The sequence below is a fragment of the Arachis ipaensis genome, chromosome B08, assembly GCF_000816755.2.
Source record: "Arachis ipaensis cultivar K30076 chromosome B08, Araip1.1, whole genome shotgun sequence".
Lineage (NCBI taxonomy): Eukaryota > Viridiplantae > Streptophyta > Magnoliopsida > Fabales > Fabaceae > Arachis > Arachis ipaensis.
The window spans coordinates 4731056-4743088 of NC_029792.2; the positions used below are offsets into that span (position 1 = coordinate 4731056).

General features: G+C 34.8%; 1 protein-coding gene and 1 non-coding gene across 2 annotated transcripts; one reads left to right on the forward strand and one right to left on the reverse strand.

Annotated features, from left to right (window-relative positions):
* On the forward strand, positions 197-3414 carry LOC107613204 (UDP-D-apiose/UDP-D-xylose synthase 2). The gene is made up of 9 exons (XM_016315092.2): positions 197-523; positions 658-750; positions 959-1066; positions 1531-1645; positions 1802-1935; positions 2048-2149; positions 2237-2329; positions 2420-2555; positions 2915-3414. Exons 1-9 carry the CDS (start codon positions 254-256, stop codon positions 3025-3027), a joined length of 1164 nt encoding a protein of 387 aa, XP_016170578.1. The 5' UTR covers positions 197-253; the 3' UTR covers positions 3028-3414.
* On the reverse strand, positions 11008-11080 carry TRNAR-UCU. Its single transcript has one exon. It is a non-coding gene; the product is annotated as a tRNA-Arg (tRNA).

The following is a 12033-nucleotide window of genomic DNA, read 5'->3' on the forward strand; positions in this document are numbered from 1 at the left end:
ATTTATTTAATTATATTTATTGTGGTTTCTGTACTTTTCGAATCCCAAAATTTCAGTGAACAAATAACTAATAAGACTTATTTTAAGTCAATGGAATTGGAAGGAATTCGTTCAGAACTCAATCCTAATAACTTTAGAATTATTCTTTACGTATTTTTTTCATACAAGTCTTTACGAGTCATTTATATTTACGCGCTTCGTGCCATTACTGCACGTTCTTCTTCTTCTTCTTCTTGTTGCTGCTGCTGCTGCCATGGCTTCCTCGAGAGTGGATCTAGATGGGAACCCAATAAAGCCCATAACGATTTGCATGATCGGTGCCGGAGGTTTCATAGGCTCCCACCTCTGCGAGAAGCTCATGACGGAGACGCCGCACACGGTGCTCGCTTTGGACGTTTACAACGACAAGATCAAGCACCTCTTGGAGCCTGAAACGAATCCATGGCATGGTAGAATCAACTTCCACCGCCTCAACATCAAGCACGATTCGAGGCTCGAAGGTCTTATCAAAATGGCAGATCTGGTTCGTTCTTATACCCATTTCATTTCTTCATAGAAGAAATATAGAAATAAACAAAAGCTTATTTTTTTATGTGTTTTTATGTATTGGGTATCTTTATTTGTTCTAAAAAATCCCTTTTTTTCCCCCCTTTTCAGACGATTAATTTGGCTGCTATATGCACTCCTGCGGATTACAACACGCGCCCTTTGGACACCATTTATAGCAACTTCATCGATGCACTTCCAGTGGTACGTTTTTTATGTGTTTTGATGTGATGTTTGAATCAAAGGTTGAATTTTTCTGGTTGTTACTTTGATGGGGTTGGGAGAGTTTGATTGATTGAAGTAAAGTGGTGATATGTGATGGGTTTGGGAGAATTTGATTGATTGATACGGATATGTTCATTGTTATAGTGTCAATCAAATGATTGATGTTTTTTATGTTTTGATTTTTCAGGTGAAGTACTGTTCTGAAAACAACAAGCGTCTCATTCATTTCTCGACTTGTGAAGTGTATGGGAAAACCATTGGGAGCTTTCTCCCTAAGGATAGCCCGCTTCGTAAGGTGAGCTCTCGTTTTCCTTTGGATTAAGTTGTTGTAGATCTGTGCACGCAAATGATAGTTTCAATTTTTTTGTTTTTACTTTTATTTTTTTTTTGGATTTTGTCGGTGCTTGTTCCATCCCACACGCCACCATGCATCTACTATATGAATCAGAATCACCATGTTTGATGATGTTTCCTTTTTCTATAGAAAGGATTTTGGTTGATGATTTGAGAGTTTTAAAGCATGCATATGCACCGACATTTGTAAAGGAGTTTTACACAGAGTCATCATCATGTATTCTTTGAGATAGTATACCAAAAACACATGCTTGCATTTTGTTATGACTTTTTTGTCTGTTTCTTTTCTGTTCTTGTGGCTACTTAATTTGCTTTAGAATTAGGAGCAAGGGGGAGATTTTGTGTGATAAGTTTCTTTCTTGCAATGAGGTGTGCTAAGTTTTGTTATTTCCATTGTTTTGTTAGGATCCTGCATACTATGTACTTAAAGAAGATGAGTCTCCATGCATTTTTGGTTCCATTGAAAAGCAGAGATGGTCTTATGCCTGTGCAAAGCAGTTGATTGAGAGGCTGATTTATGGTGAGTTGGTCTCTTTTTTACCAAGCATGATTTATGAAACACTACGGCTTCTTATTATCCTTATGGTGGGATAGGGCTTGGTTGTTATTGTTGCATGCACGTTTATGCTGTTCTTATTTTTCAATCTTCTCTTTTGTGACATGATTTCATTGACAGCTGAGGGTGCTGAAAATGGTTTGGAGTTCACAATTGTGCGACCCTTTAATTGGATTGGACCACGAATGGATTTCATTCCCGGCATTGATGGTCCAAGTGAAGGTGTTCCTCGTGTTCTGGCATGCTTTAGCAATGTATGAATACTTCAATATATACATTGAAATTTCACTAAGCTTATATCCATGATTCAATTTTTTCATTTTGCTAATATCATTTTTCAATTTTGTGTTCATTCCTTTTGTGCAGAATCTCCTGAGGAAAGAGCCCCTAAAGCTTGTGGATGGTGGTCAATCCCAGAGGACTTTTGTTTATATTAAGGATGCTATTGAAGCTGTCTTGTTGATGATTGTACATTACCATATCCAATCTTTTATTTTTGGGACTCATCATTATTCTTGTTACTTGGTCCACTAAATGTGAAATTCTTTTGAACAGGAAAATCCTGCTAGGGCTAATGGACACATCTTTAATGTTGGTAACCCAAACAATGAGGTTACAGTTAGGCAGCTTGGGGAAATGATGGTTAAGGTTAAAGGACTAAGTTTCATTATTCAGTACTATTATTAGTGGTTTTCGGCATGTTCTTTGGAGTTCATTTTAGACTTATTTTATCTGCAGGTTTACTCTAAGGTAAGTGGAGATCCACCTTTGGAAAATGCTACAGTTGATGTGAGCTCTAAAGAATTTTATGGTGAGGGATACGATGATAGCGACAAGCGAATTCCAGACATGACCATCATTAACAGACAGCTTGGTAGGTTTCCTAGTTTATTCACTTTGCTTCACTTTCAAGAGTTTATCAGTTTTAGGATCTATTTAATTCAGGAAATGCTTTCGGGTTTTATGTCCTATTTTTAAAATCAAATACAAATTCCTAATTTCCAGTCTTTTGTGAAGAGAAAAGAGAAACAAGTGAAAACAATAAAGTTCTATTTTCTATTTTTACCTATTGTTTTCTCTCTGTTTTTTTTTTTCACTATAAACAGAATCACTCTGCTTCACTCGGCTTAATTCACATAGTAGTGATAAACACAACTCTTTGCTAAACTAGTCAAGCTCTTAATTACACTTTAATTTACCTTGTTATGTGCTGCTATTGCCTCTTTCTTTTAGGATGGAACCCAAAAACCTCACTTTGGGACTTGCTTGAATCCACACTGACCTATCAGCACAGGACCTATGCTGAAGCCATTAAGAAAGTCATTGCTAAACCTGTTGCAAGTTAAAGCTTTACAACATGATCATGGTTACATTGTGAAGAATGTTCAGTCCATCAGAGTGCCTTAACATCATCATATATATACATATAGTTTACAATTACATGGTGAATTTCCTCACTTTGGTTTTTTTAGCCAACATAGTCCATGATAGCCCCATGTCCCCCTTTGTTGCATGTTTAGGAAATGTAGGAAGATATCAAGGACCCAGAAGAAGAGCAAAGAGAGAGAGGAAGAGAGAAAATCAAGAGGATATGTTGTTCTATGTAATTTGTGTTTTAGCCTTTTAGGGGTGTGTCAGTCTCTTATATATGTTGTCTTTGCAGATTCGGTTGTAATATTTGCTCATGTTTCTTTAAGTTAAATCGTCATTAATTTAATTTATTTTTTCGATCACATTCTTGGCTAATCTTTCAAAATTGTAGTAAGTAGTAACATGCCTAGTTGAGGCATATCAAGATTTAAGTATATTGAACTAGCAAGTATTTAAACGCTGAAAACAAACTGTTTGTTTTATGAAGGCTGAAAATTCAGTGAAGTTGATATTTTATAATCAGTAGATGATTTGTCTTTGGACATGTTTGATTGAGAGAGTATATTGCGAGTTTAGGGTGTGCTTTAAAGAGTGGTCTTTGTGTTAATGCAAATAATTAGAAAAAATATAAAGCGGTTAAGAAAGACAAAAGTGATTGTAAGTGAAGCAAGAACAAGAGTATATGAGGGTTTTTACCAGTCTTTAGGCACGAAAGAAGGAGAAAAATGTATATATAGAATCGTAAAGAGTCGTGAAGAAAGAACGAGAGATTTTGATCATGATAAGTGCATAAAGGATAAAGATGGAGAGGTGTTGGGTCAAGAAGAGAAGATCAATGAAAGATAGAAGAACTACATCTATGAGTTATTTAATGAACGACAGAAGATCCTTCTAAGTCTTGGTTGGTTATGCACGAAGGAAGAAGATCAAAATTTCGACTACAATTGAAGGATCCGAGACTTTGAAGTAAAAGAGGCTCTATAAGCGGATGAAAAGTGGCGGATAAAAAATGACAGGGCAGTAGGATCTGATAATATCCAATTGAAGTTTGGAAGGGCCTTGGAGAGTGCGTCAGTTGGTTACACCTTAGTACCTATTTACAAGAATAAAGGTGTTGAGTTAAGAAATTAACTAACATAATTGATGATGACAAACATTAGATTATTAGGGTAATTACTCAATTAGTTTTAATTAAATTTGGTTAAGTGTTGCAGGCCAAAAAAAAAAAAAAAAAAAGCAGCCCAATAGGATGAAGAAGGAGAAAAATGTATATATAGAATCGTAAAGAGTCGTGAAGAAAGAACGAGAGATTTTGATCATGATAAGTGCATAAAGGATAAAGATGGAGAGGTGTTGGGTCAAGAAGAGAAGATCAATGAAAGATAGAAGAACTACATCTATGAGTTATTTAATGAACGACAGAAGATCCTTCTAAGTCTTGGTTGGTTATGCACGAAGGAAGAAGATCAAAATTTCGACTACAATTGAAGGATCCGAGACTTTGAAGTAAAAGAGGCTCTATAAGCGGATGAAAAGTGGCGGATAAAAAATGACAGGGCAGTAGGATCTGATAATATCCAATTGAAGTTTGGAAGGGCCTTGGAGAGTGCGTCAGTTGGTTACACCTTAGTACCTATTTACAAGAATAAAGGTGTTGAGTTAAGAAATTAACTAACATAATTGATGATGACAAACATTAGATTATTAGGGTAATTACTCAATTAGTTTTAATTAAATTTGGTTAAGTGTTGCAGGCCAAAAAAAAAAAAAGAAGCAGCCCAATAGGATGGAGATCAAACCAGAAACACAAACAAGCTATAATTCACTTAAAGCCCAAATTGGTTGAGCAATGAATTTAAAATGGGCTGAATGGTAAGTGTATATAATCCAAACCCAAGTCATTCCTCTCAAGTTGAATTCTCCAAGGAGTAAAGCAAAATGAATCAGACGGGCCAAGCAAATCAAACCCGATCCAAGCCCGATTGCTTCTCTCATTCAAACCTTTCCAATTTGCTTTCACCAAAAGCAACGTACACTTTTTTCTAATCAGTCAGAATTCAAAAAGAGAAAGAGAAAGTTTAGTCTCTAAATTGTTCACCAAAAAAGCAAGAAAGAGAAGATTAAGCAAAAGGTTGAAGTCTGATCACCCACATCAAACTGTATTAAGAAGTCAGAAGTTAAAAGGTGATTTCATCTCCTTATACATGCATCATATCTTCTTCTCTTCATCTTCAACGTCCTGCCTATCCATTCTAGGTTACATGGGAAAGATGATCTCTGCTCTTCACTACTGTGCATCTATGGTCATAAGTGTGTCTTGGAGACCAAGTTATTTTTCAATGGCCAAAATCTGAGTTTACCATTGAAGTTATCTGTTTCTGCTGTTATGTGGCTTTCGGTCAACAAGAGAAGGTCAGAACCAAAGTTTCTACTTCGAGGATTAATGGGAAAAAGTGAGTTGGTGATCTGGTGAAGCACAAAGCTCGAGAGTTGACCTAGGGAGAGCAACTCAGCAACATGCAAGGAGATACAAAAGAAGTTGGTTCACCATTCAGAAGCCAAGGAAAGATAACCAGTGTTTTTGAGGTGTATGTTCTAAGAAGAGCTCTTTGAAGAAGTTCATCTACTTGGACAATGCTTCCTAGTCAAAGGAACATTCCTCCAGAATGAAGAACTGAATTAGAGGCTAGCAAATCTGGTTTATCATATAGCAAAGAGGCTGTTGAAGAGTCAATCTCCTTCATGTTTTACAGATTGTAATTTACTTTTTAATGTTTATCTTTCTGTAATTTCTTGAGGTAAAAGGCTGAATGAGAGAGTCATTAAAAGAGTCTAAGAGAGAAAAAAGGCAGACAGATACACATGAGTGAAAAGCCTAGAGTTATTTCAGATTTTTTTAGGTTAAGTCTGTGTCTTGTATCTTGTACCTGTGAGGTATCCTTTTCTTAGTTGGGTGAGCACTAAGAGTGAATAGTTAGGTATTAGCATAACCAAGTAAAGTTAAGTTAGAACTTGAGTTTGAAAGGATTGTGTCAATCCTGTGGAATTGGTGTATGTAATACTTTAACTATTGTGTCAATCCCGTAGGTTGCATTGCACAAAGGCAACCGAACCAGGATACATGATGGTGTCAGCTTCTCTCTTCCCTGCTCTGTTATGTTTTCTGATATTCATGAGACAAAATAAAATTGTCTCATAAATTTTCCGCTGCTGAGTTCAAACATATTCAGATTGCAAGTTTGTTTTAAAAGGGTTATTTCAGTAACTAAAAGAAAGTCATAGATTCAACCTCCCTTCTCTAAGCCTTCTACAACCTTCAAAAGGGGATATACAAAGTTGCGGAAATTATAGAGGGATCAAATTCATAAGCCATCATGAAGTTATGGGAAAGGGTGATAGAACGGAGGTTGAGACAAGAGACACAAGTAACTGAGAACTAATTTGGTTTTATGCTAGGCAAATTCACCATTGAAGCGATATACCTATTAAGAAAGATGATGAAGATGTATCGTGGTAATAAAAATGATCTACATATGGTGTTTATTGATTTGGAAAAGGGTACGATAGGGTGTCAAGGGAGGTTTTATGGCAAATGATTCGATGGTCCCAGAACGTTTGGACCATTAAATGGTCGTAGAACAAAACATGTTTTTTAAGTTTTTTTAATAACTGCTAAATAGTCTTTTTCTAATTTTAATTACAAATTAACTCCATATATTTTATTTAATCATAAAAACTATTTTTTATTTTATAAATTATTATTTTATCATTAATCTATTATGTTTATTAACAATCAGAAACAAAAACAATAACGAATTAGATCTTCCATTGATCGTAATAAATTTTTTGGCTATTCCAATCGATTAAAAGATTATATTTGATCCGTGACGTTCGTCCAGGACTGTGAAATCGTGTTTCTTTGATATTAAGTGCTAGATATGCAATTGCAAGATTTAGAACTATGATTTGGGTAAATTACAATTTGAAGAAATGAGATTTCTTCAAATAAATATGAAAGAGTATATAAATCAAAATAAAACCTTAAAAATTGAAGATAGAATTTTAAAGATAAGATAGATGAATAATAAGATAATAATTTATAAGAACGATAACAAAATTAAAATAGGTGTAGTACACACTTCATCAATCGATTGGGTAGCATAACCAATCGATTGAATTGTGAGACCTCAGGTTGTTTGGAAGCATTCAATCGATTGAATTATAAAAAATCCACATTTTAGTCATCGTTCAATCGATTGGGTAATATGACCAATCGATTGAATTTTGCGAAAACCATGCTGCCTTGCAATTTTCAATCGATTGTTTTGTGATAACAACCTGTAGTCCAATCGATTGAGTTATGGGAAGCCTGAGATTCAATCGATTGTTTTGATAATTCAATCGATTGGTTTTCAAAGAAACACGATTTCACAGTCCTGGACGAACGTCACGGATCAAATATAATCTTTTAATCGATTGGAATAGCCAAAAAATTTATTACGATCAATGGAAGATCTAATTCGTTATTATTTTTGTTTTTGATTGTTAATAATGTGTTTTGTTCTGGGACCATTTAATGGTCCGTTCTAGGACCATCGAATCCGGTGCTAGGTTTTATTGGAAGGTCTTAGAAAAGAAGAGAGTAAGAATAACATATATTCGTGCAATTAAAGACATGTATGATGAGCTACAACTAGTGTGAAGACTCAAGGTGGTGTGACAGAAAAATTTTCTATTGGTATAGGATTACACCAGGGATCATCCTTAAATCCATACATTTTCACATTAGTCTTGAAAGCATTCACAGAGTATATCCAAGAGTCTGTACTATGGTGCATGCTTTTTGCCGATGATATCGTCCTTATGGAGAGTCAAGGGAAAACCTAAATAAGAAAATGGAGTTTTGGAGAGAAGCTTTAGAAGTGTATGGTCTGCGCATAAGCTGTAGCAAGAAGGAATATATTGAATGTAAGTTCGGCATGCAAAGAGAAAACGCTAATATAGAGGTGAAGATTGGAGATAATATCCTACAAAAAGTTAAGAGTTTTAAATATCTTGGGTACATTATACAATATAATGGAAATATTAAACATGATATAAATCATAGGATTCAAGCAGGTTGGTCAAAATGGCGGAGTATGTTTGGTTTTATATGTGACAAAAAAGTGTCTTTAAAACTTAAAGGTAAATTCTATCGCACTGCTATCAGACCGGCTATGCTTTATGGTACAGAGTGTTGGGCGGCCAAAGAGGAGCACGAACATAAGCTAAGTGTGGCAGAGATGGAGATGTTGAGATGAATGAGTGGTTATACGCAATTGGATAGAATAAGGAATGAAGATATAAGAAAGAGGGTTGGAGTGGTATCTATTGTGGAAAAAATGGGAGGATCGCGTCTCAAGTGGTTCGGACATGTGAGAAGAAGACTGACAGAACACCCAATCAGGAGGGTGAATGAGATGGAAGATGGTAAAAGGGTGAAGGGTAAAGAAAGACCTAAGAAGACCATCCATGAGGTGGTCAAACAAGATCTACATGTAAATGATATCTCTATAAACATAATACATGATAGAGCTCAATAGCGTCGTTTGATTCATGTAACCGACCCACCTAGTGAGACAAGGTTTTGTTATTATTGTTGTTGTTGTATATTGTAAGTTTTTACCTTTACAAAATTATTGGATAATTCTTATTAATTTATAAAGTATATTGAACATTGTGGAAACTCAGGTACAGTTAATTTTATATAAAGTTAATAGCTTAGAGTTGTTAAATGATTTGATAAGTTTAACTAAATTATCATCTGAACACGCTCAACTATCAACTTCACATAAAGTTAACTGTATCTGAATCACCATTTTTTCAAAGATAAATATTATTTTATTAATATAAAATAAAAGTATTTCCATAAGGAAGTACAAAAGAATTGGGTATTCCCATTTATCACCAATTGTGACTGAAAGACTAAGAGTTTAGAAAAGAGTAAAGTAAGAGTAAAGAAAATTAGCAGCATCTATCAGGTATGGCTCACGAGTTTACACACTAAATTGCTGGCTTCTTTCACTATCTCTGGTGCCGGGCTTATTACCTTCTCAAAAATACACCGATTCCTCGCTTTCCAAGTGCTCCAACACAGCGCCGCTATGAGGAGGGTCTTTTGTCTACCGTCGAATTGAGCCGCTGCCCAAGATAAGACTCGTTGCTACCAATTGAAAAAGGTCTCATCTTCTCTCATCCATAGGTCAGGGGTTATTAAGTTTAGACTCCATATTATTGAAGACATGGGGCATTGGAACAAAGCATGAGAAATTGATTCAGCCTTCAACATGCATCTTGGACAAGTGGCAGGAGTGGATGTGAACCGGCTGTGAACTTGTTACAACACCGGAAGCTTTTCATGAAGACTTTTCCATAGAAAAACCTTAATTTTATGAGGTAATTTCAATTTTCAAATGCTATTCCAGACTCTATTGTTCTGTATATTCTGGGGTCTCAATGAAGTAGGAGAATGAAAGAATCCATAAGCAATTTTGTATTCTAACCCAACTTCATATATACCAGATTTTGTCCAGCACCAATTAACTTCATCCTCCTCCTCTGTTGGTTTGATTAAAAAAATTTTATTGTATATATCAACTGAAAAAATTGACTCAATCAGATTTCTATTCCAATTTCAATTAGGATTTAGTAACGCACTAACGTAATACACTTGCAGATTTGGCGGGATTGTGAGTGCATTTTGAGGGACATTAAGGGGCATTGGTGGTGGGAGCCAGGGGTCATGGAAGATGCGAAAATTAGTACCAGAGCCTATTTTCCATAACAAGCCTTTCTCGACCACCTTATGCCCTTCAAGAACATTTATCCAGCTCCACGACGGTACACTTCTTATCTCTGCATGTAGAAAATCTGTATATCTGAAATATTTAGCTTTGAGCATTCTTGATAGAGTAGAATTAGGGTATTTCATTAGACGCCAACATTGCTTGCCCAATAACGCCAAATTTTGCGCCCTTAGGTTTTTGATCCCCAACCGTCCATCTTTCTTCGATCTCGTCATTGTGTCCCATTAATTCCAAACCATTCTTCGTTCTGCGCCTTTTGACCCACCAAAATTGCGAGAGCATGCTATGAATCTCACTCAACAGCGTATCCGGGAACTTGAAACAAGAGAGTGTATAAATAGGAATCGCCTCCTCCACCGCTCTCAATAGTGTGTGCCTGCCACCTGATGACAATAGACTTCTTTTCCAACCTATAATCCTCTTCTGAACTTTATCCTTGATAGCTCCAAAGGTTACTTTCTTTGATTTTTGAACTATAGATGGCAGTCCCATATATTTGTCTTGTGCTCCGATATGTTCAATATTTAGTGTCTGAGCAACTGCTAGTCTTGTGTTCTGAGGTGTGTTGTGATTGAAAAAGATAGCCGACTTATTCAAATTGACTTTTTGCCCACTGAAACCCTCATAGATCTCTAGCAATTTTAGAATACTTTGACTTGTATTAGGTGCACTCTTGCAAAAAAGATTGAATTTTCACCATTAAACATACTTAAAAGTAAGGATAAATATAATGGGAGAATGAAAAAGAATGTATAATTTATTTTAAAAAATTAATAAAAAATAAAATGATATATTTTAAAAATAAATATATAATTATTTAATAAAATTTTTAAATTTTTTTTATCATTTTTCTTCTTCACTATATTATAGCCCGAAAAAACATCTTTCTTTTAACACAAGATATCCAACATTGCAAAGTTGTTTGGAATCATCACGGATATGCCAAAATGTGTTGATAAATATTTTTTGTCGTAAGAAAATAAATAAGCAAAAAGTTTTACATTGCTGTATCTTTGTTAAATAAAACAGTATTTTCATGTAGAATTTTTATATGTTTAAACTCTTTATCTTTTCAAAATTTAAAAAAGATAAAGAAAAAACAGAAATAGACACGCCTGGTGGGACTCGAACCCACAATCGTCTGATTAGAAGTCAGACGCCTTATCCATTAGGCCACAGGCGCTTGGTGATGGTATGAGGCAATTAATATTTTAATTTAATGTTTACTAAAATTGCCATACAAGGCCTTCTAAATTCTAAAGTATTTCTCTCCTCATAAAATTTCAGCCATTCAACTTTGTCCCCACATTTATCCCCTTAATTGAATACTCTCTTAAAATAGTTAACGTGTCAATTTACTAGTAAATGAATGAGAAAGCCTATTTTGACAACCTTGTTTATATTACTTGTATGGTGTATCTATCTAACATAAAAGCATAAGTGATATTTATACAAACAAATGGAAAGAGACCTCTATCATTTTTCTGTAATGGACACAAGCATTATCCAAAATGCAATTAATAACTGTGGGAGAGGAAGCTATTGAGGTATAATAGCTTTGCAAAAGATAAACAAATTTCTTGTTTTTCCGATCTAAATAAGACATAAGATGAAGATATATATTATTATGTGTTGTGATGCCTTATGAATCACAATTTTGATTCCTAACCACTTGGCTCCACCATTTCCAATTCAAAAATTTGTACTTATCCACGGAAATTGACTATGTAACTGCTCATCATGTTTGTATCTTCCCACTATGTATATTCCATTGCATTTGCATTTTTTGCATGCCTTGAATAGAATCAAACGTTGCCATTAGCCACTTGAAAGATGAAATTGACAAGCAAGCAATTATAACCCATTTCAACCGTATGAGCAATAATTAAATGGAATTCGTAGCTTCCAACTCATTATTGTAGCTATTTTAGAAAAGATGAACAAGGTGTGTCCATGTACTACATTTTGTAGCTAACTTTATTGTCATTCTAACATTAGAGGGGCATCCCATCTCTTCATTGTAGATATGCACTTTTGGAGAAGAGAAAGGACAACCAATTGAAACAAAAATTAAAATATTATATATCATATAATATTTCACATTTATATTTTTTATTTATTTTCTTTTAAAGTTTG

Bases quoted from the DNA above. Each gene is read 5' to 3' on its own strand.
- LOC107613204 (XM_016315092.2), top strand. From the start codon at position 254: ATGGCTTCCTCGAGAGTGGATCTAGATGGGAACCCAATAAAGCCCATA. The intron at 2,150-2,236 runs GTACATTACCAT...TCTTTTGAACAG, and splicing joins AAGCTGTCTTGTTGATGATT to GAAAATCCTGCTAGGGCTAA. The intron at 2,556-2,914 runs GTAGGTTTCCTA...TCTTTCTTTTAG, and splicing joins CATCATTAACAGACAGCTTG to GATGGAACCCAAAAACCTCA.